The 27,638-nt window shown below is 45.3% G+C and overlaps 1 protein-coding gene across 2 annotated transcripts; it reads left to right on the top strand.

Annotated features, from left to right (window-relative positions):
• The first annotated feature begins 1,540 nt into the window (after positions 1-1,540).
• Positions 1,541-27,547, top strand: prickle1a (prickle homolog 1a). Of its 2 annotated transcripts, none has more exons than XM_041938746.1 (8): positions 1,541-1,770; positions 20,422-20,625; positions 22,462-22,575; positions 23,480-23,617; positions 24,432-24,635; positions 24,834-25,020; positions 25,112-25,975; positions 26,100-27,547. In XM_041938746.1, exons 2-8 carry the CDS (start codon positions 20,437-20,439, stop codon positions 26,960-26,962), a joined length of 2,559 nt encoding a protein of 852 aa, XP_041794680.1. In that variant the 5' UTR covers positions 1,541-1,770; positions 20,422-20,436; the 3' UTR covers positions 26,963-27,547. The 2 variants fall into 2 exon arrangements, with proteins under 2 accessions (XP_041794680.1, XP_041794681.1); XM_041938747.1 differs by lacking the exon at positions 1,541-1,770 and adding an exon at positions 14,939-15,068.
• The last annotated feature ends 91 nt before the right edge of the window (positions 27,548-27,638 follow it).

Raw genomic sequence — 27,638 nt, 5'->3', positions numbered from 1 at the left:
ACGAAGCAGGGATATGTAGAACAGAACTGGGTCAAATGTCTCAAGGTGCAGCTAAAGCTCCCAGCTCCGACGCTAAAAAGAGACACAAATAGATGAATAACATAAGGTTAGTTTAATAAAGTTCTTTGTGACAGATTACCTGGCCTATGTGAAGTGATGGGTTAAATGAGGTACCACTCAGTCGATACCTCATTTAGATGAGCTGGAATTGTGTGAATTATCTTCATATCTGCAGCTCGGATAAAAAATGTAGCTGCAGTGAAGTGTGATACCAAATAGCAGCTAATATCCATCTGGTCCACATAAGAACTGGGACTGCAGTGCTTTCCATTGCTTAATGCCAAGGCTGTGGAGAGAATGACTGACAGGTTTGAGCTCGCCAAACCTGTTCTTACTTAACATGCATTCGCACAGTCAGATCTACGCGACGGTCACCGGGTCGTAACCCAGGTCAGCCAAGGATGTAGCGTCTGTTCCAGCGTGCGAGAGAGAGGCGACTAGGTCAAAGGGCACGCGATGCAATCGATGCATTTGTCACATTTCTGTTTCATGTTTCCGCCGACATTTTTCAGATCCTGATTTCAAATGCAACAAATGATCCAGATCTGGTTGAGGTGTTTGGGGGCGCAGTGTCACGCTTGATCTCATGGAAAGGCCTTTTCCAGGTCGAGGCAGGTCAGAGAGCTCTTTAAAGGTCCACCAGGTGAAAATCTTTGTTGTATTTAGGTTGTCAGCACATGAGTTCATTTGAACCCACAGGTATTGCATTGAGAACTCAGGATTGTCACAAGCAAAATCTACAAAAAACGACCTTTACGTGCAGAACAAACCTGAATCTTAGCTACTGACTTATGCTCATGCAATGGTTTATGGGTGGTGGCCATTCCCGTCAAATCTTTGATCATCCCTGAACATTTTGCCTAGCTCATAGACGGCTAAGCAATAGCCTCTTTTCAGCGTATAGACTTTCATTTCCTGGCCCACTGACAACAGGAGTACTGTTACACAGCCTGTTTGGGAGAACATAAAGCACATTGTGAAAATTCCATATTGATGGCATGAGGGACAAATAGGTTTGCAGAAAAAGAGATCATATTTCTATAGCTTAGTGACAAATTGTGTGCGCGGATGGAGGTGCAAAAGAGGGCGCCTCTGCACGTCAGCTCTTTGCTATTGAGCTGTGGTTCAGATTTGAAACAGATGAATTTTTAAAGTTCACAGTTTTCTATTGGCTCATATGTATAGTAGCCTTGATAAAGGCAAAAGTTCATATAAAGGTAAGGGCCGACTAAAAGGCAACAGAGATTAGCTCACCTATAGTTGCCAAGCAGCTAAATCACACAAACAGCTCCTCTTTAGCTCCCCACTGCTGCAGCAGGAGTTAAACTCACAGGAGCGTTTGTCCACTGTGCTCCACACTGGTCCGTCTCTCCAGGATTGGTGGGGGCTGCTTGTTTAAGCCAATAGGCAGGGAGCAGCGCTAATGTCATCTCCCAGTGACCGCGCAGAGGAGCGCCACAGCGCACCGTGCGCCGCTGAAAGTGAGATGTGGTGACAGCGGGCGAAGTCAGTCCAGATCAGACCAATGCGGCCAGTCTCTGGAGGTTAAGCTTATCGCTTTGCACAGCTCCGGGCTCAGCTTTGCGGCACAGTTGTGCACCCTCTCTGGACTTTTCATCTTATGCCAATGAGACGCAGCGTGAGTCGCTTTTCTCACTTCAGGAATATTGGTTCTGGATACTCGGTTTACTGCGGCTGAGCGCTTTGGGGGTGAGTGGACATTTAGTGTGTTTTAACAGCTGTTTTTGCACATTGATTTCGGGATTTGGGGTAATTTTTAAATGACCTCACTGCCTGTGGTTCCACCAGTCTTCTCGGACTTTTATGGCCACTTTATTTTCGAGTTTTACGCAATGAAAGGTCTCTAAATGATGCAGTGGTGTTGTGACTTTAATAAGGAGAAACAGATATAGAGTTAAAACAACCGAACTTTCATCAGCTGAATTGATGGACTCTGTAGAGACTCTGTAGGTGTCACTTGCTGCTTCTTTGTGCCCAAAAAGTCGTCAGACTGGCTTTAATCTCCCAAACCTCCGACGCTGCTTTGCGCTTTTGCGCCGCAACATCACCAAAGAGACACGTTTCACTTTCCCTGCGCGTGTAGCCAGACTAACCTCATTTCTCCGGCGCTGAAAAAGCTTGGTCAGAGAGTGGGCTGGTGGGAGCGTGCAGTCCCCGGGGCCTCCAGATGTATGGACTCAGCTGTCGCCTGTCACTTTGGTGACAACTGGTCGGGGCTGCGTGACCGCCGCTCGCCCGCCGCTGCGGGGCTCCATAGCTGTCAGGAGTGCTGCTGAGTGAGGGAGAGTGTGGTCAAACACCCCGGCCGCATACAGTATGGGGAGTCACTCACTTTCTTCAGTTCTAACCACGATGGATAAGATGAGAACCATATATTCTGATCAGTCATTTGAGCTTAGATTCAGCCCTGAAATGTTTCATTACAGTGAAAACATCAGGCAACTCAGAAATCAACGTTCTGAGAAACTTCTGGACTCAGGTTTCATCCTCCAGATCTGCACAACTCTGCTTTGTTTCTCGATAAAGAACAAAAACATCCCCGCTTGGTGAATGTTTTTAAAACTGAGCATGGTCCTTAAAGACTTATTAGGATGGATATTTCTGCAGCAACTCGTTAAATTAAAATAACCCTGCAAGCTGCTTGAGTGAATTCATCAGTCCTTATGGACCTCTCGCAGAGCTGAACATGCCATAAAGCGTTTCCTTTGGAGAACAATGACACACCCTCAAGTTTCAAACATTTCTATTCTCAGCTGTGACAGAAAGTGCTAAACCTACAAGGCACAGGAGAGCACTGACTGTTATATTTAACCACGGCTGTCTAGGATAATGTTTTGCTCACATTGGAGCACGGTAAACATCACCATAAGCCATTAAATCCTGTGCGGGCCCCTCTTGGGGTCTGACAGAATGACAGACCTACTTGGCTCAGGCCGAGCGCAAAAGAACGCAGAGTCAGGCTGGCCTGAAATCTGTCACTATGGCCGCAGCTGACAAAAACAGGGCTGATCCCAGGACAGTTCAGCTTGAAGCCTGACAGCTAGGTGAGAGGACGGACCCAGGAGGCACCACGGTCTCCATTTGGACACGATGGATAGATTGTGGAAGTGATTTGAGGTGCTGCAGGACAACACAAGTGAAAATGGGTGTAAATACATGGAATTATACCTTGGAGCACTTTGAGGAGGAGACACTGCTGACATTGTGCAGAACCTACAGTTAATCTTCCTCCTTTGCACTGTCCGTGTGTAGCTCACTGCGTCAAAATCTTCCCCTAATTGCTCCAGGAGGTATTTTTGAAAGTGGTCACTTCCATCCACGATTACAGTACTTTTAACCATCCTGTCGCTGGTAGATTTATTCTTGCTTTGGACAGTGGCCAGTAAAGGAAGAGGGTAAAGAAAGAAATACTGAGTGTGAGTGTTGTGGACAGAGGTACAGGCAGGACAGAGCACAGAACCAAGGTGGTGGTGTCACCTAGTGGCTAGAATCGAGGTTGACACCTTCACTGCTCAGGAGTCACAGAATTTCTAGCATTGTCTTTACAACTTGAACTACTTCACATTTTCATTTAAATAAGAGCAAACCAAAACATCATTTGAGGTTTTGTGTAAGCTCACACAGCCGTTCAACACAAGCCTTATTCTGTCATGTAAACTCTGGATTCTAAGTGTCCACAAATACAGGATGAGGGCGCAGCTAATGCAAAAATACAAGTACTGCATTGTCACACAAATTCTAATCAGTGGTTTAAATGTAATGCACTGTAAATGAAGTCTGGGCTCAGTCCTCCGCAGCTGCAGTTATTTCATCTTTAGGTGATCTAGCAGGCGAAGCATGTGTTAGGGGAGAGCTACTTTCACTGATCTGCTGCAGGTGAGGGCTCTCTGTGGATTTTCAGTTATTTATAGACAAAATGATTTACAAGCAGTGCTTTGGGAGCAGCTCCGCACGTCAAACGGTGCTTGTTCACGTCTCATTTCAAAAAGCCTCCGAGTGAATCAAATGTGCCATAAATGGAATCATAAGACTTTAGTTCTAGGAAATAAAATCGCTGGCCTTATCAGAAATTTTCTTGGACACAGCGGTGGAAACAGTTCTGATCAGTTTGGCCAATTTGATGCTTACGAGCGCTCGCTTAATAAATGTGGAATATGTTGATGGTTCGTGCCAAAGTGCGTGGAGGCTGGAGGGTTTCAGACAGGGCAGCAGGAAGGCCTGTTTTCTGTATGAGCGCCTCATAGTGCGCCTTTCAACCGGAGAAGCGAACTACAACATTAGCACATTTGTGTGCCGTTGCATTAGTGCGGTGGAGGTGGAGACAAATCACAGACGTGAAGCCAGTCTCAGACATAAACAGTGGGAGTGAGGACGTTTTGGCCTCGCTTTCGGACAAACCTTCAAGGCGCTGTTTGAGGATTGAGGCTTGGTTTTGAGGGTTACTTTCGGGTTAAGTTAAGTGTTGGGGTTAAGCATTTAGCTGTGATGGCTAAGGTAAGGGGCTTGAGAATGCATTATGTCAATGAGGGGGCCTCACAAGAGACACAGCGGTCACCTGCAGTGTGTGTGTATGACTGTCTGTAGGTGTCAGCTGGGCGTCTGCCACACACACATACACTCCAAGAGTGTGAATGAGCAGAATGTAAGTCCCAGTGCCCGTGTGTATACGTTCCCGACTGTTGATTTAAAAGCCCGGTACCAGTGAAATGTACACAGAGGCCTGTTTGTGCGAAGCTAGAATGAATCACCCTCGCGTCCGTGTAAATCGCCTGCAAGCCAAACACTCTGGCAGCCTTTTATCCCCAGACGTGGTCCAGCTCGCCGCAGCAGGGCTAAAAGCAGAGCGGGACAGGGCCGTGTGTTGTGAGGAGCTGTCAGAGGAGGCCAGTCTTTCATGGCTCTGGACGGGGAGATGTGGCATGGAGTCGGGTTGCCACAGACAAACTCCAGAGAGCAGAGCACGTTGACTGTAAACTGTTTGTGGTAGGTTGGCAGGAGGCTGGATGAAGTACGGCTTGTTTAAACGCCGGTGGTCCCTGAGCCTGTGGTCACTGGGCCTGGCTGAATGGACGGTGGCCTGGATGGTCAAATTTAGGGCACTGTTACACCGCGGTGGAGGAGATTTGGAAAACCGCTGTGGATGCTGCTGTCTGCTGGAGAGATTACAGCATTGTGCGCCTCCTGTAGCTTTCAGACGGCATCATGCATGAGAGTCAGTGGGATCTGCCTGCAGCAGTGGCACACATTGGATCCACATGCTAAGCATTATTGTAAAGTGATTAAAGGTAGCTAGTGATTTAGCGCTTCCAGGCACAACTCTGTTTATTAGGAGCTGCAGGATGATGTTAGAGGAAAACGGGTTTGGCTCTCACACTGGAGTTTAATGCCCCAGAAGATCTCTGGTAACCACACGGCATAATTGCGGGACTAACCATCAGACCACCACGATGATGAAAGTTATACTCGACACACATGTTTCATTATCATCACCATGTATAGGCAAGATGCTCAGCTCTGGGTGAACACTGCATAATAACCACAGTGCTACGAAACTGGTTATTATCGACATGTCTGTCTTTGATAAAGGGGAATAACAGATGTAGAGATGCCAAGTGTCAGCAGCTTCAGTGATGGAGGTTTTTGGACAGACATGGCTGCCTCCAGTAGGGCATGTTTTCTCCTCTGTCCTCCACATCTATAGGGAGCCATCCAAGCAATCACAGCATCAAGGGCTAGAAGCAAAAGAAAACATATTACCCTGAGATAGTCATTAAAAAGCCCAGCTCATTTCCCCGGGACACAACAGGGGATTCAGTTAAAGCTTTCCGGACCCCACGGCTGGAAATATGCAAAACACACACCACCCCCTCCCCTTCCTGTGGCTCTTGTTCCTCCTGCTCTGTTGGCATTGTCACAGGGGTGGAGTCGGTGAGCGTGGATGATATGGAAAAGGTCAGCAGGGTTTAAAAATGGACTCTGCAGGGCAAGGGATTTTTGGACTGACAACAAAGCTCTTTCCTGAGGTTTTTCAGGAAGGTCACAGCCACGGCGACAGCAGCCAGACGCCTGCCAGGAGATTCCTCTCAGAACGTTTGCTCATTAAAACTTTGATCCTGTCATATTTTACAACGCCATAAATCAAGACAAATTTATGCACACAAGAGTTTGGCCATATTCCCAAATTACACAGTGCTGAATGTTAATTATAATAACTCATTTAAAATATCTCGTAAAATACATCATAAGAAGATTAACAGGAAGACAGAGCAATAAATCAATAGATTATCCCCTCCTGGCTCTCTGGGGAGAAGATTTAAACTGCTGCTGCTTCTTTTCTTTGTTTTTCACTGGAGGGGTTTTTCATGTCTGCTAATTCAAAGATAATTCCTTGACGAGATTTTCCATCCGAGAGTAGTGAGTGTTCTGTGTTCCACCAGTGCTACAGCACATGCCTTACATTCATAATGAAACAGGCCCATTCCCATTTCATCTGAAGCATTAAAGTGTTTTTTTCTTCTGAGGTTTAGCACATTTATATTATAACCCATTCACAGTAGGTAGAAACAAGAGTTCAAGCTGGAAGTCCGGAACAGGTTCAGGCATTTGCTAATAAACATGCATTTTGACACCAAAGTTCAGGCCTAGTATGAACCCATCTGCGCTGCTGTTTATGCATGTTTCAATGCATTTATACTGTATTTGAAATATGACATTCAAACGTGAGGTTAGCCCCCACGAAGACAGCAGGCACACAGCAAAAACCAATTCACGTAAGAGAGTCCATCCAACATAATGACGCTGTTATCTCAGCTGAGCCTTGTTGCTCCAGAAACAGCTAATGCTAGCAATCAAAACAAGCAGGTAAAGTAAAAACAAGTGTAAAATTACAGACATTGAAGCTGTGCAAGGCAAGAATATCTCTCTAATGACTGTTTTCTGCACCACAGATAAGCTGCCAAAGATGTGGTTTTGCTTTTGACATACGTTTGTTTCTGTTCTCCGTCAAATAATGTGCCAAAAAACAGAGCCGGGATTCTTTAAGAACGGGATTAAATAGAACAGAAAAGGAATCTGAATCAGACTCTAACCAAAACCTAACCAAGCTGATGTGGCCACTTGACTAAGAGATACTAAGGAGAAGTAAATTGAGGTGAACTGTGAATGCGTAAATACAATAACGGTAATAGATTCAGGAAGTGTTGTTCTGAATGACAATATGTCAAGTGCAGTAACTTTTTCTGTACATTTTTGTTTAGTATTTGCTGCCTTGTGAACTGATAACTCATCTCTTCACACAGAGCGAATGTGTTATCAGTTTGGAAGAGTCGTACATCACAGTGACGGTAGACGTTGAGGGATTACGTACAGATGGGTCAATACTGACAAAGGCTAACTGAGGACATGTCTTGCGGAGCAGCAGCCTGAGGCCCACAATGGGCCCGCTGAGCTGACACAGAAACAGTTCGTTTGGCCACAACAACCTGACGGCGGCTCCTAGAGAGAGGCCGGTTCAAAGAGCCGGGCTGTTGTTTGCTATGCTCGCGCTGTCTTCCTGTTAGGGGCTGGGCTCCCAAAGAAAACAAGAGCAGTGGCTCACCAGATGTGTACACCTATGCGCTTGTGTCCTGTCCACAGGCAAACACACATTTGACCATTCAGGGAGAGTTTTATGATGCTGAAAAGGAAGAAAATCTTGAAGAAAAGGCCTCTCAGATTTTATTGAAACATTTTGTAAAACACACACAGCATGTATGCCCACTCTGTCGTGTGACTTTAAGCTGGAACCATGATGAAATGGTTTGGTGTCATTAGCGACCTCGGTATTAGCAGCTCCAAAAATAACACACTGATGCTGTCAGACACAGACGTATTACATGCAGGGTTTCTAAGAATAAGCTCTGGCCTGGAGGACTGCTCTCCTTAAATTGGGGTGGGGGGGGGGTGATAAGGCAGCCAGTTGTGTCCTTTTTCCATTGCACACATATGTACATAGTGCCAAAACACACACATGCACACACACACACAAACAGATCCCAGGCACCAGTGACCCCATGTCTGGCCTGTCTATCTGCTAAACTGAGTGAGGCCTCCAGAGGGCTTCAGATCAGATCTCACAGACCTGAATGCACACACACACACATATACAGTACATAACATGCACACACAGCTCACACACCTATCTACCACAGACAAGTTTCTTTACTGCACCTAACTTGCATCTGAATCTGCACTGCATTAATTCATTAATCCTGCAATTGAAATCTTGAAATTTGAGAGTTAAACAAAATGATGCCACAGTTTCATCTTCCTGCTGAATTTGTCAAAATGAAATGAGAAGCGTTTCATCACTGTTTAGTGCACCGGTCCGACACTCCGGATCTGATCCGATTCACATTTAATACAGTTTCGTTTAGTCGTGACAGGCCATAAACCCAAGTTTTTAGTGCCACAACTATCCCTGGCCTCCTGTTCCCAGGATAAAAAAAAAACATGCAATGAGCCATGCAGAATTTAAATTTCAGATCAGCTCTCGTTAATGGCCGATACACTGAAGTGAGGTATTGGAGTCAGGATTTTTTGCTGAGAGGTTGGATAAGTGCATCTGTAATTCAGAGTAACTGTTTAGTATTACTTATAGCAGACTTCTATCTCAACATTTTTCTTAGCTTCAAGACTAAAAAAAAAGATCTGGACACTTCTGATAATGCACATTCTGCACACACTCTTCTTCTTTTTATGCATTTTTTGGGCATTTTATATGCTTTTATTGAACAGCAGAGCAGCAATGAAATGAGGGGTGAGAGCAGTTCATGTATAGGCAATAAATCAACACAGAGACAGGCAGCTCAATGTGGAACACAGATGCATAGATAATTAGATATAAGTTTGCCTCCCAAGATGTAGGACCTCCAAACACGTATAACCTCTTTGTCCTCCTCAGAAATGAAACATGCGCGCATTACAGCCAGTATCAATAAACTCTCACTGTCAGATCAGACTAAATCTCCCATCGGACATCTTATAATGAAAGTGGGCGTAGCATTTTTTTTTTTTTTTTTTGAATGTGAGTCACATGAGGAGGTGAAAGGGTCAACAACATCAGAGCAACAGGGAGCCTTGGAGGGTAGATCACCGGGCCTCTCCTCTGCTCTTTCTGCTGTTTTTACTACCACCTTAATGACTTAAATTGTGTCCAATTAAGCAGAGCTGGAAAGAAGCATCCCCGCTCTCAGTCTTCAGAGTTCCCTCTGTGCTGTGGCACTGGAGCATGTGCTTAATTAGAACGCTCTAAAAAGACTGTAACGGAGTGTTTCTCCAGGAATGTTAATCATTAGTGGGATCCTGACTGAGCAGCTCTTAACTGTTTCAGAGTATTGTTGGATTCCATGGTTTGCCTTTTGAAGCCGTGCGGCGCAGGAAAATGCTTCCACGTGTGGGAATTGCCAACTTTCTCTTTCTTTTTCTTTTTTTTTCCACAAAAAGCTGCATCCTCTTCTTCTACAATGACTTGCTCGCAGTACTCGCGCCCGATTATTGCCTGTTTTGCTACGGCGGCCTCATTCATGTGTCCGTTTGAGCCCGGGGCTGGAAACACACAGGAAATAGTTTTCTGGCCGTGTGACGGATATACGGTTGAACTTCGAGGAAAGTTGAGGGGAAAAGCCCAGATGTGTGAGGTGTGAGGTTTAAGTGGTGTGTGAGTTGGACTTTCTGAAAGCGTGAGGTCATAAGCTAAACATTTAGTGAAGCCCTTAAAGGTCACAAGTGTTCGACCCGGAGATTGACGAGTTTCAGCAGGATCGGTCAAAACCTTTCACACGGCATTGAAAACTGGTTAGTCTTCATGGGGAAAATTTTTAAATTTCGTTGAAGAAATAAAAAATGATGGTGAAAACTGAGACCTGCTGGCTGAACTCGTTGGTTTAAGGTGTTACTAGGGCTGTTTTGTAATTTCATGTCTATATTCTCCCCAGTTTGTCCGAGGGGACCACACATGACAGCTTTTCCCTTTGCTGATCCAGTGCTTTTGTCAGTGCAAGTGAGTAGTGTAAGAGCAGCCCATTCATCCTCGGCTGCTCTGTGTGCAGACAGCCACAGGCTTTTGTTGAGTTATAGTGTCCTCAAATAAAGGGGCTTCCTCCCGTTAACAGCCCCAGGAGCTCTGTCGCTCCACTTCCCATTGTTCCCAATGAGGTCCGGCTTTTACAGCTAGGTGAGAGGGTGTCAAATTGAGGGTGAAATATGAGCTGTCGCAGTCGTACAGTGTTTGGCGAAGCGGCGGCGTGCTTTTGATAAAGCAAAGGAGCAACCTGTGTGCTGGCTCTGTTGAGCAGAGATGCTGGCGTTTTGTAACGTATCGCAGGTTACTCCATGGAAACCAGACATTCATGTTGTGTTGCATCATACGTGACACAACAGGGTTACAGCAAATTAGATGCAGAAATAAATGGGTAGATAAGTAATATGATCATAGATTGCTTCCACGAAATCGGGCCTATTCAAACTGACATCATCTACTTAACAAGTATTATGTCGGTTTTATACGACAGCATTACATACTGAAATTTGCTAATTAAGCCCAGACAGCTTGGTTGTGGACTGTGACGGATTTAAGTGTTTTGACCTGTTGTTGTGTTTCTGTTTGTTAAGTCAGAAAATTAGATTTTCAGACGTAACCGTGTCTCATTACCAATTTAGTCCAGCAAATCCTGAATCCTTACCTCGTTTCATTTGGCTTTTTCCTACTCAGCGCTCTTCAGAACCCACATGCACTTTAGTGAGGTCAAGTGTCGCCCGGATAGATATTTCTCTTCAATTTTTACAAATGTCTCTTGTCAGAAACGAAGCTTAGATCTAAGGCTTGCCCTCAGCTGCCTCCAACGTGTCAGAGTGAAACAGTAAAAGGGGTTATGTGAGGGTTATAGGGCTAACAAGCCCACAGTCTGACCTGAGTTTGTCAGCGCCAATCTAGCTAAGTCAATATCAATGCGCTGACTGCTCCACCAGTTGACCTTTTCCTCCCTCTTTCAAGGCGTAAAAAGGATTGTTGTTACAGTAGAGTGATAGGCTTTTATTGGCCTTTATAACTGAGGCTTTTGTTGGGCCTGTGTCCTGCTAATACCCATTGGCAGGTCATTTAAACCTTGAGAATGCCTACTTTTTATAAGGTAGCTGACACACCAGTGAGAGCTGCTCTCAACAATGGTCATCAGTGACGGTGAGTTAGAGACTGACCTTCCCTTTGCCCCCCTCGGTACCCCATTTTATGGCATTTCTTGGGACTTAAATTTGTCTCATTAAGCATGTTAGTGTCCATCTCTGCACAAAGTTTCACATGGGGTTTACATTGCGATACAGTGTTGACTAGATGCTTTGTTTTATGGGTCCCCGTCTCCAAAGACGTGTTTGGACCAGAGAAGAATGCAGTTTTATCGTTGGGCGTTGGTTTTGATGATCATCACCCCTGTCCTGTCATTGTCAGGGCATGCTGGTGTCATGGACTCCCTCGCCGCCAGCGCAAGGCGATTTTCCTTTTTTTTTTTTTTTTTTTTTTTACAGCGGTGAGAAGGTGCAGACCAGGTGTGAGGTGCTGTTCAGGTCGTTGTGGCTATGACAGGGGAATGGGCCGTAAAGCCCCGGGGCCATAGATTTATGGGTCATCTGGTGCTCTCTAAGGTCAAAGGTCAGGGATGCATGACTTGTCCAACTTCATATTATTCAACTATCTGAGGCGAACCTTGAACTGCGCAGCCAGGTTCTTCTAACTATAGTTGTACGAGCTCAGAATGAGGATGTTGTTCTGATACAGGAGAGGCAAAAGATGATCCACATGTGCCGTTAAATAGTTGTCCTCACCTAAGGTCATTGTCAAAGGCCACTTTCGCAATTTCAGTGTTAGATGTCCTCACAATTTGAACTTCAAAGATATCTGCAACTCCTTCCTTAGCTTTTTAAAATCTGCAGCTTTGAAATGAGAAGAAACTATAAGTCACTCCTTCCTTAAATCTTTAAATGTGATAAATAAAAAGGTGGTTCATTTCTGCATTTTGGGGGAAATTTTGTTTACTCATGCTATCTTTGCTGAATAGGCAAACTGGAACTTTTTTTCTAGATCAGTTCAACATCTTAGCTTTGCATTTCATGAATGCCCCCCCCCCCCCCCCAAGCCAGGATGCTGTGTTGTCCCTCCCCTCTAAGAATTGCTAATGGAGCAGGGTGCAGAGTCTTTAGGGTCAGTACAAAGGCCTGAGGTTTGCTGTGAAAGGGTGCCTCTCCTCCCTGGCCTTGGCTGCTACAATGGCTTTGTCCACACACCCACACACAGCTACAGTACATGCAGCGCGCAGCTGTCTGCGAGCCCCAGAGCATCAAACATCACTTCACTGAATCACATTTTTCTGCTATCTTTTCGCTAAAAGCAACCTCAACCTGTCTGAGCTGCAGTTGTTAAAAATTTAAATGACAGTGACATGACGGTCAGCGCCACCCACGCTGTGATATTTCAGCACTTAACGCTGTGAGTGTGAGCCGTGTGGGCAAGCAGAAGATGGAAAAGGTGCCTCTCAATCACATGCTGTCAGTCATGCACATGAGAGCTAAGCCAGGAATGAGCAGCCATGTTTTTTCCCTTCTTTTCTGTCTGATATTCCAATGCTAAAGAGGGTTTTCTATAGGTTAGTACAGCAGAACATCATTGTCTACACGCAAAGTTTGACGAATCAGCCGAAACCAGCATTGAATATACCGTGGATTTATCATAAATGATGAAGTAAAGGGCAGAACTGTGCACGTAAATAAACAATTCTGTAGTGCTTTTTCCATTTGTAATGCTGCGAAGACACATTTTTTCAATTTCATCGCTCATAACAGTATTGACCCTTGTGAACCCCGTTATATCAGCCCCCACTTAAGCACCCCACAGCGTAAATGCTTCACGCATGTGTTCTTGCTCACAGAATTACACCCTGACGTCATCTCCACAAAATTAAACAGCTGCTAAAATGTTAATAAAGAAAGCAATTCTAGCTGTTTAATAGATTCCGTGCTGCCTAGTAAAATGTTCTACTGCTTTGTTTTACAGTCTTAAAGTATGTTAACCCTCTACAGCAAAACCTCGCGTTGAAAAGGACAAACTTTTTAGTTCTGTTAGAAACAATTATATCCACCATAAAACATGTCCCTTTGGGAGAAAGTAACACTTTGCAACCAAACAACCGCAGAAGCATGCAAAAGGTGCAACTGTCCAGAGTTTGACCTGAACTGGTCACTTTTGTTTTCTGAGGCAACAGGAAGAGAATCACACTCTGACATTCCTGCAGAGGTGAAGGAGAGGCAGAGGTCAACTGCGTCCTTCTGGGGAGTTTCACTGGTTGGGCGTGTATGTACATTTGGGTTTTATAGAACACGTGTATAATTTTAGCTCCTGTCCTACAGTGCTGGTACATAGCAAAGACAAACAGGGAGCTTTGGTATCAGCCAGTGCTAGCAATGTAATTCTAATCTGCTGTGTGAGGGTTGTTTCAATAGACATTGCATATTCATGTTTGGGATGTGAGATACATGCAACTTGCTCAGTACAAGTTTCCAGAGCCCTAGTTGACATATTCAGATTGTTTATTTTATCTTAAAAAACACAAAAATATTAGGCTTACCATCAAAAGCAGCAGATCATATAACTTGAGAAGATGGAACCAGTGACTTTTTTGCTTTAATAATGAGCAAAATAAGATAAAACAGCAAGAATACAAAGGAGAGGTAGAAAAAGATAAAATCAACTATAGAGGCTTTGTACAAAATTGTTGTAGATTTATTTTTGGTCAATTAGCTAATCAATTAATGCACTGATCATGTTCTTTCAGATCAGTGTGAACTCTTTTACTCAACCTTACATTGCAGTTTGACTACACAGATTCCCACAGTACGGCTACATCTTGCATTTTGCATGACTTAGCAAAGTTGAGCTGCACAATGTTGGACGTTTTTAACCCTCACTCTGCCTAACTTAAGCTGATAATAACAGCTTTGTGGTTTAAGTCTTCTTTTTTTTTGTAAAGAGCTTCTGTGATTCATATGTTAAAGGCCTGATAGATGGCCTCATGCAGACTTGCTGACATCATGTTCAGTTACAGGGAAGGGTTATGTGAGGCTGAGCCAGGATGTTGTAGACGGTAGGAAGTCATTTTTTCGCGGCAGGATAAATAAAGCATCTTTTGTTCACTCGAACCAACAATCACTCTATAATCATAAAGCTGTAGTTAGCAAACAGCTCTCTGTAACTTAGTGACATTTTAGCGCGAGAGAGGAGAGACAAACCACCAGATATACCAAAGCCTGACTGTAACGTTCACCACCTTCCCCACATCTTTGAGCTGCTGATAGGGAAGTAGAGAGAAGAATGTCATGTGAAGGCCTTTGTGGAGACGGGGCGGTCAGTGTGGTAGAACGAGCTCTGCCATCACTGATGTGCTACTTAAAAGCGCAGTTCCTGTGAGCTGGAGCTCTACCGGTGGTTCTCATTTGGGAGCATATGCTCGAGGTAGGAGGGGAGGGTCAGCAGAGGAGAGACGCCTCGCTCTTCCATGCCCTGCCGTGACTGGCTGCTCTGAGGTTAAGGGGCCGGGCTGAGGTTAAGAGGGTTGGGTAGGGGGAGGAGGAGGAGGAGGAGGAGTGGGTGAGAGAGACAAGGGCGGGATGACCATCTGGTTGAGCTCCTCCATGTACACGCACACGCACACACCCCTCTCAAACACTCTCTCCCACGCACTCAGACAGACATCTCCCTGTCTTTTTACAGTCTGAGCTTTGATATGGGCTGTTACTGTGCTGACAGCTCTGATAGAGAAGGCTGGCTGCTTCTGTCCTGGAACTAGACCTCTGAGGATCTTGTTAGATATGGAGCTCAGAGGCTGGAGGAGAATCTAGGACTGGATATAACGGTGATAAGATCCTTTTTTCTGCCTGCCACAGGAGAGTTGGCCTCCGCTGAGGTAAGACCAGCAGGGAAATGACTGAAGATGTAATCTGTGTTTTCAGAGGAATGTGCTTTTTGTTTGTAGTGAGGCTGACAGAAAGCTACTTGAACAAGTGGAGATGTTAAAGGATTGCACCATAAATCATCCTTAACTGATCTTTGCTACAAGATGAAACACGCTTCTTTAACTCTAATGCAGATTAAAGACTTGAAAAATGTATCTGAAATATCCTGGATAATTTGCTTTAATGGAACAATGTTTTAATTATTAATCTGCATTTTGCATGATTCACAAGACGTACAGCACATCACACGTATAGATGGAGCTCTGTCCAACTTAGTGCTTAAATCGAAAATCTGCTTTCAGAAGGACTTTTTCCAACTGAGGTGGTGTGAAGGGCGCCAGGGTTCAAAGAGTTGATTTCAGCTTCCCCATACAGCAAACTGAATTTACTGGGATGTTTGATGTGTGCTATGTGACAGCAGCACGTGTGTGTTGAGTCTTAGTTCAGTCTGGCCGGCGCATGCAGGTGGTCTCCATAGTGCGGATCTCTGTGGAGATGTCACTCCCATCCATTTGGTCTTGGAAAAACACTCCCCCGGCCATGAAAGGAGGCCTCGATAAGCTGACCTAACTCCAGCCATGTAGCACTTCAACGCTGCATAAAACGAGCTCCTCTCTGGGTCTCCTGTCAGCCACGCTCAGGCTTTCCAGCAGCGATTCCACTTTGGCATTTTCAAGCTGACTGGATTCAAATCTTCTGCAGACAGAAATGCCATGAGTGAACATCCTGAGTGTTGTTTTTCAGTTCTTGACTTTATGATGCTTAGTTGGTTCATTGGATCATCCTATTGCAAGATTAACCTTAAATACTGATTAACTCAAGTATACGTGTGAGACTGCTGCTTCACAAAATGATCTAATTCTCTGACCAATCCGGTCTGGCCTGCAGTTTGACAAAGATTTTTTTTCACATGGGACACAATATATTAAGTCATTTGAAAATATTTAGGTATACCGGGATAGCAGGGTGTAATAACATGCTGCATACTTCTAAAGTTAAGCCATATCTTGTCTGACATAAAAACAGATTTGTCTTGAGTTCAAGCTCAAGTAAGCAGGGACTATGAACAGAAAATCTTGTTTTTCTCTTCAAGTAGAGCCTATCCTGCATTGCTGAGCTCGCATGAGCCAAGTTAAACATGTTGGGCCAGTCCAAGCTGACAGAGAGCACTGTGTTGGGTTGTGTGCATGTCCATCATCCATTTCCTAGAGGAATATAGACAGTAATTCAGACCAGAAGCTGCTTATTTTTCCTGTGCACTCTCTCAAGGGTTGCTAATCCAATGCTCCAGTGTCTGGAGTTTGGGGGGCTCTGGTTAAAGTGCTGTTGAATACTCTTTAAAATGTCACTGACGGCAATATTTCTTGGTCAGTCACAGTATGAGGTCCTGCAAGAGGTTTGTATTCCACAGGGCGATAAATAACATTACACTGTTAATGCATGATGCAGAGTCTCTGCAGTGCTTCCTTAAGGGCGAATACAATTTGAGGTTAATTTGTTCATTAATGAGTTAAGTATGTACCCGCTTGTTCGCTGAGCTCTGGTTATATTCAGCTTCTTGAAATAAGCTTTCTGTGCAGCGAGACTATCGCAGTCATTGTGCTCTTTTTTTCCTACAACACAGACCTCTTCATTCATTATAAGTATCTTGTGGGATGTTTTAAAATCTTCAATCAAAGCATTCAAAGCAGGCGTCTATTCCAGCTTCCCTCTTTCACCTGCCTCGACTTACATTTCATCTCTTTTGTGGAAAAGACACATTAACATTTTCATACATGTCGGTCACCCCAGTTTAGCCTCAGTCTGATATCACCTCCTCCACCCTCTGGCCCTCTGTGGGCAGATCAGTCAGACATGCAGGCCTGCAGCTCCCAAAGCCATGTTAACAAGCACCTTTACAAAAGAGTGAGGGGCTGTTAAACATTCAGGACTGCAGGGGTCTGGCTAGTGTGGGAGGAGGGCAGGGCAGGGGGAGTGGAACAGTGAGATGGGGGAGAGTGAGGAACTAATCTCACAAACTATAGGCCCCTTGTTGGGAGACGAACTTAAAAAGCCAGCACAAGTGATGAGTCAGTGACTTGGCAAGTCAGCGTAAGCATGGTTAAGTTAGTTGGCTCAGTGCTTCTGTCATTCAAAAGGTTAAGGAAGTGTTCTGGGCAAAGTCAGAGGAAATGAACTGCCTGACATCTAAAGGGAAAATTAGCATGCAAGCAGATGTTGTATGAGAAAGGAGCGTTGCCTAACATTGTGCATATTCCTCTTTGTGGGCCTCGCTTAAGTTCAAGCCTGACATTCCTGTGAGTCAGGTTTGGCTGTGTGATGCATCCTTGCGGAGACTTGGCCAACACGCGAAAGCAAACAGCTTTCCAACAAATGTAGCGCATGAGTGAGTCTGCGCCCGATAAAATGTGAGGCTGTGAAGTCGGAGTCTCTCGGCTCCTGACAGAACCTGCCTATAGTTAGCCATCTCCCGTGTGAAACCCAAGCCGCTCTCAAACAAGGACACATTTTTGCAGGTTATTTTGGTCTCATTTGCAAGTCAATAGATGCGACTAGAACAAGAGAGTGTCTTATTTCTGCCCCCCTCCCTCATCTGAAGACAGGTTATCTGGGTTTGAGGGCTTTAACTGTCATGTATGAGGAGATAACACGCCACATCTTCAGGAGAGAAAAAAAAGACTTAAAGGGAGATAAACAGGCTCTTGATGGAACAAGCCTCCAGTGGATTCCTTCACAAAGGCGCCATTGTTTGGGACATGGGCCATCTTAATGGGACGTGTCATAAGACAATCCGCCTGTCTTGACACTTTGTGGCACAACGAATGAATTCCAAAAAAAGCCCACGAATCGACTCCAGGCTATAGGAGGACAGGCCAGTCGTTGGCACGGGGGCTGACTTGTCCTCTGGGAAGATGAGTCGATATGAATGGCCTGCAGCCGCCTGGTCTGACATGCAGTGTGGGCAGCAGTTAATCATCCACAGGAGGGTCCGGTGTGCCACTATGTACATGAGCATACAGCTGACTCTGACAGGGTGTTTATGCTACGTGTGCGGACCAGCTTAGCCTATAGTAGCCTGTGTCTATTCTGTGTCAGGGTTAGCGTCAACACAAATGTGTGCATTCCCTCTTCATGTATGCTTAGGAGAAGCACCCTCCCAGAGGCAGCCAGCCATATAAATCATTCCAGGAGAGAGCGCACATTTTCAGGCCCCTTTACTGTCACGCCGGTGTTCAAAGGCTGCACTCGAGTGCGTCTGGTTTTCTCAGCTGTCTCTCCGCGGCCCTCCGTGCCCTTTGCCGGCCATAGGGGGTGGAGGCTTGGGGGAAGGTGGTGTAAGAGCCAGGCTGCTGGACGCTGGCTGGGCTCCCATTTGATCTCAGCTAGAGCCCTTGGCCTGTGAGAAATGACCACAACTGGACACACATTCATCATCTCCATGTGTGCCTGGTTGTGCAAAGCTTACAGCAGCTCAGGAGAAAACGTAGGCTTACATGAGTGATTTGGTTGGTGATTATTCATAATTAGTTCAAACACATAAAGTTTTTGAATTGATTCGCTGATTGATTCGGCAAGCTTAAACTCTGTGTCATTTCCTTTTGTCACAAACAAAAAAAAACTGACTCCAGTAGCTAGAGTAGAGCATGTACCATGTGTTAAGGCTGACTCCTTACTACGGTGGCTCAGGTTTGATTCTGTCATCACCTCTTTCTCACCCCTTCCTGTACTGTTTCTCTCCAGCTGTCACGATCATAATAATAATAACAATTATTATAAACTCTGACTCCCCAATTTGACAAATTGCACATTTTCAATGCTAATATATCACATAAAGTGAGACTATGTAGCCTGTAAAAGAACAAACTACACGTTCTTTCTTTTAAAAATGAAGTCATATGTCATAACTGCGCTTTTGCTCAGTTCAATAAATGATGCGGTTTTGCGCTGCAGCCTTGGTCAGGCATGAGCAGTGGCACTGCAGCTAATGTTAGCAAGCCTAAGACTGATATTGCTGTTGGCTGACTTGGTGAATCTTCTGTTCTTGTGCTACCATTGAACTATGTTTTATAATTTTTCATTAATTTGCAATGGAAAATTTGTAACCACAGTGTCTGCTGCTGTGCAAAATTTACATACAGTTTGTTTGCTTTAATGTTGCGCTTAATTTAACGATTTTCTGTATTTTATCCAGCTATGCACTGGAAACATGGTCACCACACACATAGATCAACCCTGTGCCAGTCTTTGATCTCCTGCCTTCTATTGCACTGTCAGTGACCACCATCCGTCCTCGTCTCCCTCTGTCCATCTCTGCCTCTCCAACTACTTCACCTGTCTGCCATTGTTGTGCCCATCTAAGAGATGAAAGGATGATCAGACACTCACTGCAGCAGGTTGGAAAACAAACAGTCCAAAGAAAAAGCGGAGATGAAGGGAGAGACCAGGCTTGTGGACATTCCCCATATGGTGGCCCTGTCTTAAGGCCAGGCCTGTGTTTACACAGACCGCAGGCTCAACTGATCAAGCCAGCATCAGGTCCCATGTGGTGGCCTCTCTTGGGACATAGTATGACGTAGCACTTCATCAGGGTGAATGATGACTCATTCAGACCTTAGCTCCACAGATAAGGTCGAACCTAAAGATTTTAAAAGCCAGCGTCTGGTGTTGTTCTTGCTTTTGAGTCGATGGCAAGCTGAATTACAGTACGGGAAAGGAATGTGGGGTCTGTGAAACATTGCCCAAGACTGGGCGAACATATAAGTAACTCTGAATTCACTATGTATTTATGAATAGCTAACTGCTTGTTATTGTCACTGTAATGAGATTGGACGTCACCTCATGAAGCTTTGGGAATTTCCTAATGGTCTCTGCATCCTCAAAAGCCACATGAGGAGGGCACATGTTTAACTGCCACCACAATAGCAGTGAAAGGGTATAGTTCTCTTTATGAGTGTCTTTATGAAGTAGACTCATCACCAGCAGTGAACCCAGAAAAGCTTGCTCAGATACCATAATGGGCTTTTGAGGGGGGCTGTGGGCCTCATGAAAGAGACAGTGATGGTGTGATTCAGCTGGTGGTTAACATTCAGGGGAATGGCACTGACACGAGAGCGCAGGATTAGATGGAGTGAGGATAAAATTATGTGGAGATTGGTTGATGCGATGGCTTGTTAACCGACAGTTCGTTTTCTTGTCCGCTTCATTCGTCCAGTTCCAGTTCAGTATCCTCACCCAAGTTCCTCTTTCTGTCCTGCACTTCATCCTCTCCATTTTTTTTTTTTTTTTTTTTGTTTGTCTGTCTAGTAAAAAGAGCGTCTGATGAGCCTGGCGAGTGCGGCAGTGTCGGCGGCTGGCTTCCAGGGCGGGGCGCGCCAGCGAGACTTGATGATGGAGCAGAAAGTCAGTAAGCTGACCTCTGGCTTCCAACGCAGCTCCACCTCTGATGATGACTCAGGCTGCGCGCTGGAGGAGTACGCCTGGGTTCCGCCCGGCCTGAGGCCTGAACAGGTGAGCACATTATTACTCACAATGGACTATTCTCACTGCGGTTGTTCATGACATTCATGAAGGTGTTCTGAAATGAGCTTAAACAAGTCCTGCATTGTTTGGATTTGTTGTAATACAAAGAAAAGCTTGATATTGTTCTCTTTAATCGTGGTGCCTCTCTCTCCTTGATTCACAAATCATTATTTCCCCAAATCACCACAGTTATTAATATCCTTCTGACAGAGAATAAAAACAGCTCTGACCTGATTTTAACTCCCTTCCAGCCCATTTGCCTGGCCCAGATAAATGCTATTCAGCACATTACTGAGTAACATACCAACTAGAGTCTCTGGATAATGGCACATATGGGACAGGCAACATATTTCATAAAACTTTTGCTTGGTCCCTTTGTTTGAGGCAGACTTGTCAGGCTCTAGCAGGCAGCCACTTAACGGCAGGATGTGTGCACTTTTATTTACAAACTGCGGTGTGGCGAAGCCTGCTTGTGATTATCAGAGATCTGTTAAGAAGAGGACTTTGGTGGGTCGAGCCTACTGCTGCCTGCAGCGTCAGGAATCAAGGGGCCGTCTTTTAACAAGCCGTCTCCTTCACAAACACAGGCAGGGCTGTTAGATGTGTCCGCGGGGCAGCCAGTGTGATGTGGCACTTTTCCCAAACCTGCTGCATTTTTCTCGCCGGGTTTCTCTCTTCCCCTCCACGTCTCCCCATCCCGCTTCCCTTGTTAAACGACACACATGGAAGCAATGAGGGGGAGATGGGCAAGAAGTGATGGCTTCGCAGCAAAAGAAAACCTTAAATCCCAAACATGCAGGGCCTTTTGTTCTGGAAATGCATGGGTCAACTGTAATGCCTTTACTGCAGCCATTGCCCTGAATGGGCCATGTATTATGGGTCATCATTACAGTGAAGAAACACACAGGGTCTGGGTGATAGCTGACTGTTCCCCAGCCCCTAGGGAGCTAGATGAGGGGTAATAGCAGCATGAAAATGTGCATAATTTATGGTGGGGGGCAAACGTTGGGTTGATTGTCAGGGTAAATTGCTGTTACTCCCCCTCTAGACAGCCAAAACTGCAGGAAGCCCTCCCAGCACACAAGACAAGCACATCCCACCTCTTTATCTGGCTGGCTGTAATAGCCCCTCCCTCATAAAGTTTAGTTTTCAGTGGTCAGCCCCAAGGGTCAAAGTGCCACTGCAACAGGCTGCTTTGTCCTGTCCCTATAGAGACAAGCATATGAGTGGAAAAACACAACCTTTAAACTGATTTGACCTGTCGCCCTGCTCTGACTTGTTAAGCACGGATTGATGAAGAAAATGATTCCTCCAGTGCCTTCATCAGCGAGCACTGTGCTGTCCTTGTCAAATAAAGCTGATGTGGAGTTCAGGAAAAACTCGAACAGACTCTTTGCACAAAAATCAGTCTTCCATACATTTAACACAGAGCTGTCCCAGAATGTGTCTCATCACAAATGAATGTGTTGGTCTCTGCTTCTTTGGAAAGTAATGTGTGTTCATAAACACGGGCTGCTCTGTCCAAGATCATAACAATAATATATTGCTGCAGTTCGATAGATTTGGGTTTAAAAAAAAAAGCTTCTTCTCTTCGTGGGGAACCAAAACGCAGCTATATGTTCAGATTGATGACCCCACATTCTTGAAAATATGTAATTTGGACAGGGTTTGTCCATTTGTCTTGTGTGGGGATTCATTGAACCTTTCAGTTCAACTTCAAATGTTTTTTCCTCATCATCAGTAATATACATGTTTTTCTGCAGTGTCACCAAAGCTTACTACATTGTCTTGAGATCTTCTCACTCCATGCCATCATTTCTCCAGGTCCAGCTATATTTCTCCTGTCTTCCTGAGGATAAGATCCCCTATGTGAACAGTCCGGGAGAGAAGTTTAGAATCAAGCAGCTCCTCTACCAGCTCCCACCACATGATAATGAGGTGAGACTATTTTGTCTGCGCGTGCATAAATGCAAGTATCATAAAATTCATCCCAGCAGGTCCTCTCATTTACACCACAGCTGCAGAAAAGATTCACTCTCCATTTCGTTTGAGCAGGCGTATCTGTTGCTACCCGCTAAACCCACAGTGTTAACAGCCTCACCATCTCCATGCCATCCCACTAATGTGAGCCCTTGGCATTCACGTTGACATCACACTAGGGGATTTTTGTTCCACAATCTTGTAGACATGTAGTGTGGGCACAATGTGACTTTTGACTTGATGATTTTATGATGTTTGCCGGGAGCCCCCGCCAGCAGGATTCCTGTCATAGCAGTGGTTTTTACGAGGAGTGCTCAGCGGGAGAGAGGGACGCTGCTTGAAAAAGGCTTTATGTGATGCCACCACCGCAGTGGCACCACAGTTCGACTCGGCTGTCTCTCCTCCTTTGTTGCCCGTCCTCTTGATTTCACTCTAAACACAGGCCTTGTTTGTGTAAACGTCTGCTTTCCCTCTTGTTAAGGCTTTGGGAAACATCAAAAAGGCCTGTTGTAAAAATGATGTTCTCAATCAGGGGTTGTGGGTGGAGATATGTAGGGGTGTAGGAAGGGCAAGCTGGGGTCAAGAGTTGCCTTTGTTCAGCATGCTCTGGTATGCACTCTGCCCTCTCATACTTACCTAAGTTTATAACCTTTTATTAGTGGCCAACAGACTTGCAATTGGATCTGTCTAAGGGTGTAATACAAAAAGGCCACTTGAACAGAACTTGAACAGAATTCATATTCCACCCTTCAGTTTTTGTTTTTTTTCCAGGATTAGACCTGAACAAATCCCATTCCTTGATGTTAAAGTGTTTAATGTGGAGTTGGCCTTCTTACTCATAACTTATCGCTTTCCTTCCCAGGTGCGTTACTGCCAGTCCCTCAGCGAGGAGGAGAAGAAGGAGCTACTTATGTTCAGTGTTCAGAGGAAGAAGGAAGCACTGGGGAGGGGAACAGTGAAGCTGCTGCCCCGCAGCCTTCTGAACAGCATTTGTGAGCATGTATGTACCCTGTTCTGCATGTATTATTTACTACTTTAAATAAAGAGAGGACTGGGACAGTGGTTATGGTATGAAGTAGTTTTGAAGTCAAGGACCTAACCCGTGTTCTTTCCAAATCGAAGAGCCTTTTTCAACTACAGTATTAAAAAACGATTCGCTGCCTGTCCTCTGTACATCTCCTCCATGGAAATCTGTCTAATCTGGATCAATTTTTAGCTAAATCCCAGAGGGAAAGCTGAAATAAAGATCTGAGTGTCAGCCATGCTATTTAAGAGATCCCTAAACACAAGCTGGATTTGCAGCCACGCAGACTAAAAAGTCTTCACTGCTGAGTGGTTTGGAGCGGCTCATGACAGTGTTTCATTTAGTATTCAAAATGATTGTTGAACAGCCAGAGGGTGCCCATAAAAATCGTCGAAACACTGATGTAGCTCTCCACTAGACGTCCATGCTTTCTCTTGTTTTCTTCTAGTCACTGTGGTTGATTTGAAAAGTCATGTCTTCACTTGGTCAGGAAGACAGGTCAGGAAAAAAAAACAAAAAATTGGCCACTCTTAGACTGCAGTTAGGACAACCTAGATGGGCCACATACATACCCCCTCATCAACAGAGCAAATGGAAGCTGCATAATGTTCTAGTATCTGTGGGCCAGGCTTTGTGGTACATAAGAAGCAAATTTGGATGTGAAGTCAAAGCTATGTCCATTGAGTTATATGATAGATATAATTACCTATGCAGGATTTTATCACAGGGTGTTTTGGAAATACAGCTCAAGTTCAATTACAGGATGTTCAACCATGTCTCCATATTACAGTGTGGTGACAACATCAACGGTGGAGAAATGGCAGTGTTCGCCTCGAGGGCTGGCCCTGGGCTGTGCTGGCACCCGGCATGCTTTTCCTGCTCCACATGTAGTGAACTACTGGTGGATTTGATCTACTTCTACCATGATGGAAAGATCCACTGTGGAAGGCACCATGCTGAGCTACTGAAACCACGCTGCTCAGCCTGCGATGAGGTAAAACCACGTAGTGAAGGAAAAGCATCCAGAGTCTGAAATTTATGCCTTTCCAAATTTCCTCTGGGTAGCGTTGACATTTATTTTCTATCTCGACTGTCTTTAATAAATCCAACTCGAGTATATAGACTTAAGACAGACATAAAGGTAGAAGATGGCAGTACATCTATGTCTCATCCAGCGCATCTATGTCAACAGATCATCTTTGCTGATGAGTGCACAGAGGCAGAGGGACGCCATTGGCACATGAAGCACTTCTCCTGCTTTGAATGTGAGACAATTCTGGGGGGCCAGCGCTATATCATGAAGGACGGCAGACCATACTGCTGTGGCTGCTTTGAGTCTCTTTATGCCGAGTACTGTGAAGCCTGCGGAGAGCATATTGGTAAGATGATGATTTTCTAGAGTTAAAATTAAACCTGTCATGATTCTCTATAGCACTATTGCAAACCATCTCACAATTTCCCCGTTTCCAGGTGTTGATCATGCTCAGATGACCTATGATGGGCTCCACTGGCATGCCACTGAGAGCTGCTTCAGCTGTGCCCAGTGTAAGAGCTCTCTACTGGGCTGCCCCTTCCTACCACACCAGGGCCGTATTTACTGCTCCAAGGCCTGCAGCCTCGGGGAAGATGTGCATGCCTCTGACTCCTCAGACTCTGCCTTCCAGTCAGCACGCTCACGTGAATCTCGCCGCAGCGTGCGCATGGGCAAAAGCAGTCGTTCAGCCGACCAATGCCGACAGTCGCTCCTCTTCTCACCCTCTGTCAACTATAAGTTCCCTGGCTTCAGTGGAAACGCTGACGACACCCTGACCAACAAGCTTGCCCACATGAACTTATCCGATGAGCATTTCTGGAGAGGACGTGGCGAGGAGGCCGAGGCACCTGAAGACCAGGAGGAGGAGTGGGCTGAGCATGAAGACTACATGACTCAACTGTTACTTAAGTTCGGGGAACATGGGATCTTCCAGCAAGCCAATGACTCCAGACCCACAGATTTCTGGATCTCAGATAAAGATGTCAAGTCCAAGCAGGAATCTTCAAAAGCTGGCAGTGGCGGCGGAGGAGGAAGGGGGAGCTTGGCGAGTAAGAAGTACCAGGCTGATATGTACTGGGCCCAGTCACAGGATGGGCTAGGAGACTCAGCTTACGGTAGTCACCCAGGCCCAGCGAGAAAGATCCAGGAGTTGGAGATGGATCATGGGGCTGGAGGAGGCTTCCAGGGTGAGGAGCCACAATGGTATAATGACTCTTTGGAGTGCATCACGGACGAGTTGAAGAAGACAGATCAGAGTGTCCGAGACTCTATGGATTCACTGGCACTCTCCAATATTACCGGTGAGTAGACTTGACATGATACATCACACGTTAGAAAATAATCATTCATGTGTTGTCAGTGGTTAGTATTTAAAGTCTTGAGTCGACTTGCAAAGATTTTATAATTTCTCTCTCTCCTCTCCAGGCGCCTCAGTAGATGGTGACAGCAAAGATAGACCTTTGGTATATTCCCTGCAAGGCTTCCATGACCTGGAGACAGAAGACTGTGAGAAAACCAGTAATATGGGAACCCTTAACTCCTCTATGTTACACAGAAGTGCAAATTCCCTCAAGAGCCTTGTATCTGAGCAGGAAGAGGAGGTAGAGGAAAATGTTCCAAAGGAAGAGGATGTGCCTCTGCCAGAGGACAGACCCAAACCTCAGGTTCCTGCCCTCAGAAGGACACGTTCACAATCTAGGCCGCAGCAAGTCAAATTTTCTGATGACGTGATGGACAACGACCAGTATTGCGATCTGCCAGTGCGCCAGCCACCTATGAGTGAACGGACTCGCCGGAGAGTGTACCACTTTGAGGAGCAGGGCCAGGAACTTCACTCCGGTCGCCACCATCACCACAGGAGGCACCGCAGTCGCAAGTCTCGCTCTGACAATGCTCTTAACCTTCTGCCCAAGGAAAGGGCCCAAATGTGCTACAAAGTGGACCATAGAGGCAATGCCCTCGGCCCCAAGGGGCACCAAGCCTTCTACGGCCACCCCAGTCCTGCTGCCACGTCACATTACGGGCTGCAGGGCCCAGCTGGGGGGAGATTCTTGGGGCTGTATGGGGATGATGATGACTGGTGCTCCACTTGCTCTTCTTCCTCCTCTGATTCTGAGGAAGAGGGCTTTTTCCTGGGTCAGCCCATCCCTCAGCCCAGGCCTCATAGATACTACTACACCGATGACTTGCCCAGCCCTGTGGCAGGCATGTCCTCTCCTCCTTATGGCCAACGGACTAAGTCCAAAAAGAAGAAAGGGCACAAGGGGAAAAACTGCATAATTTCATAGACTTGTAATATTCTCATATCCTCAGCTTTGGGTAATGCTTTGTCACTCACCTCTGCCTTTCATATCCACTGTTTAAAATGCGATAACAGCCTGCTTGCTATTATATAATTCACAGCACTCAATTTATCAAGGTGTTTGTGTAAGACACAAGTCCTTATTTGGAATCTGTACATGTGGCATTACAAACTACATATTTATAAACCACCATCTAAACTGTCTTGATGTAACAGTGAAGATATTGTATATATTGTGAATTTAAAAAAAACCCAAAATGGATATTTTTATACCCCTGAGCTCATGACGTGCTTTGTACCAAAATCACATTAACATTAAACTATTGGCAGTTGTTACAGAGCCATTTTTTCATGAGGGTGTCAGAAATTTCATGACAAATCCACTCTGACCCAAGCTCTTCATATGTTTTTCTTCCAGGCTTGTGCAGCGCTGACATAAAAGAAAAACTGTGTGTATTGAAAGGCCTGGCTGAGTGGTGTATTTATGGGTCACTGTATTGTAAGCAAACCATTGTAATCTGTATAAATGTACAAACTGGAATATAAGGCTAAGATAGATGATAATTGTAATAAAAATATCTATATATCATGATTGGTGTTTTTTTTTTCATGCACAAAAGTATTTAAAGATTCTTAAATTCAAGAGACATTAGCTCAACTTT

This window comes from Chelmon rostratus, chromosome 6 (assembly GCF_017976325.1).
Source record: "Chelmon rostratus isolate fCheRos1 chromosome 6, fCheRos1.pri, whole genome shotgun sequence".
In the NCBI taxonomy this organism is placed as follows: domain Eukaryota; kingdom Metazoa; phylum Chordata; class Actinopteri; order Chaetodontiformes; family Chaetodontidae; genus Chelmon; species Chelmon rostratus.
This window is presented reverse-complemented; position numbering and strand designations above follow the sequence as displayed.

What these genes read in the sequence shown, in the direction of transcription:
- prickle1a (XM_041938746.1), top strand. Translation starts at nt 20,437, where the DNA reads ATGAGCCTGGCGAGTGCGGCAGTGTCGGCGGCTGGCTTCCAGGGCGGG. An exon ending in CCGGCCTGAGGCCTGAACAG is followed by an intron (nt 20,626 to 22,461) that starts GTGAGCACATTA and finishes TCATTTCTCCAG; the next exon opens with GTCCAGCTATATTTCTCCTG. An exon ending in TGAACAGCATTTGTGAGCAT is followed by an intron (nt 23,618 to 24,431) that starts GTATGTACCCTG and finishes TCCATATTACAG; the next exon opens with TGTGGTGACAACATCAACGG.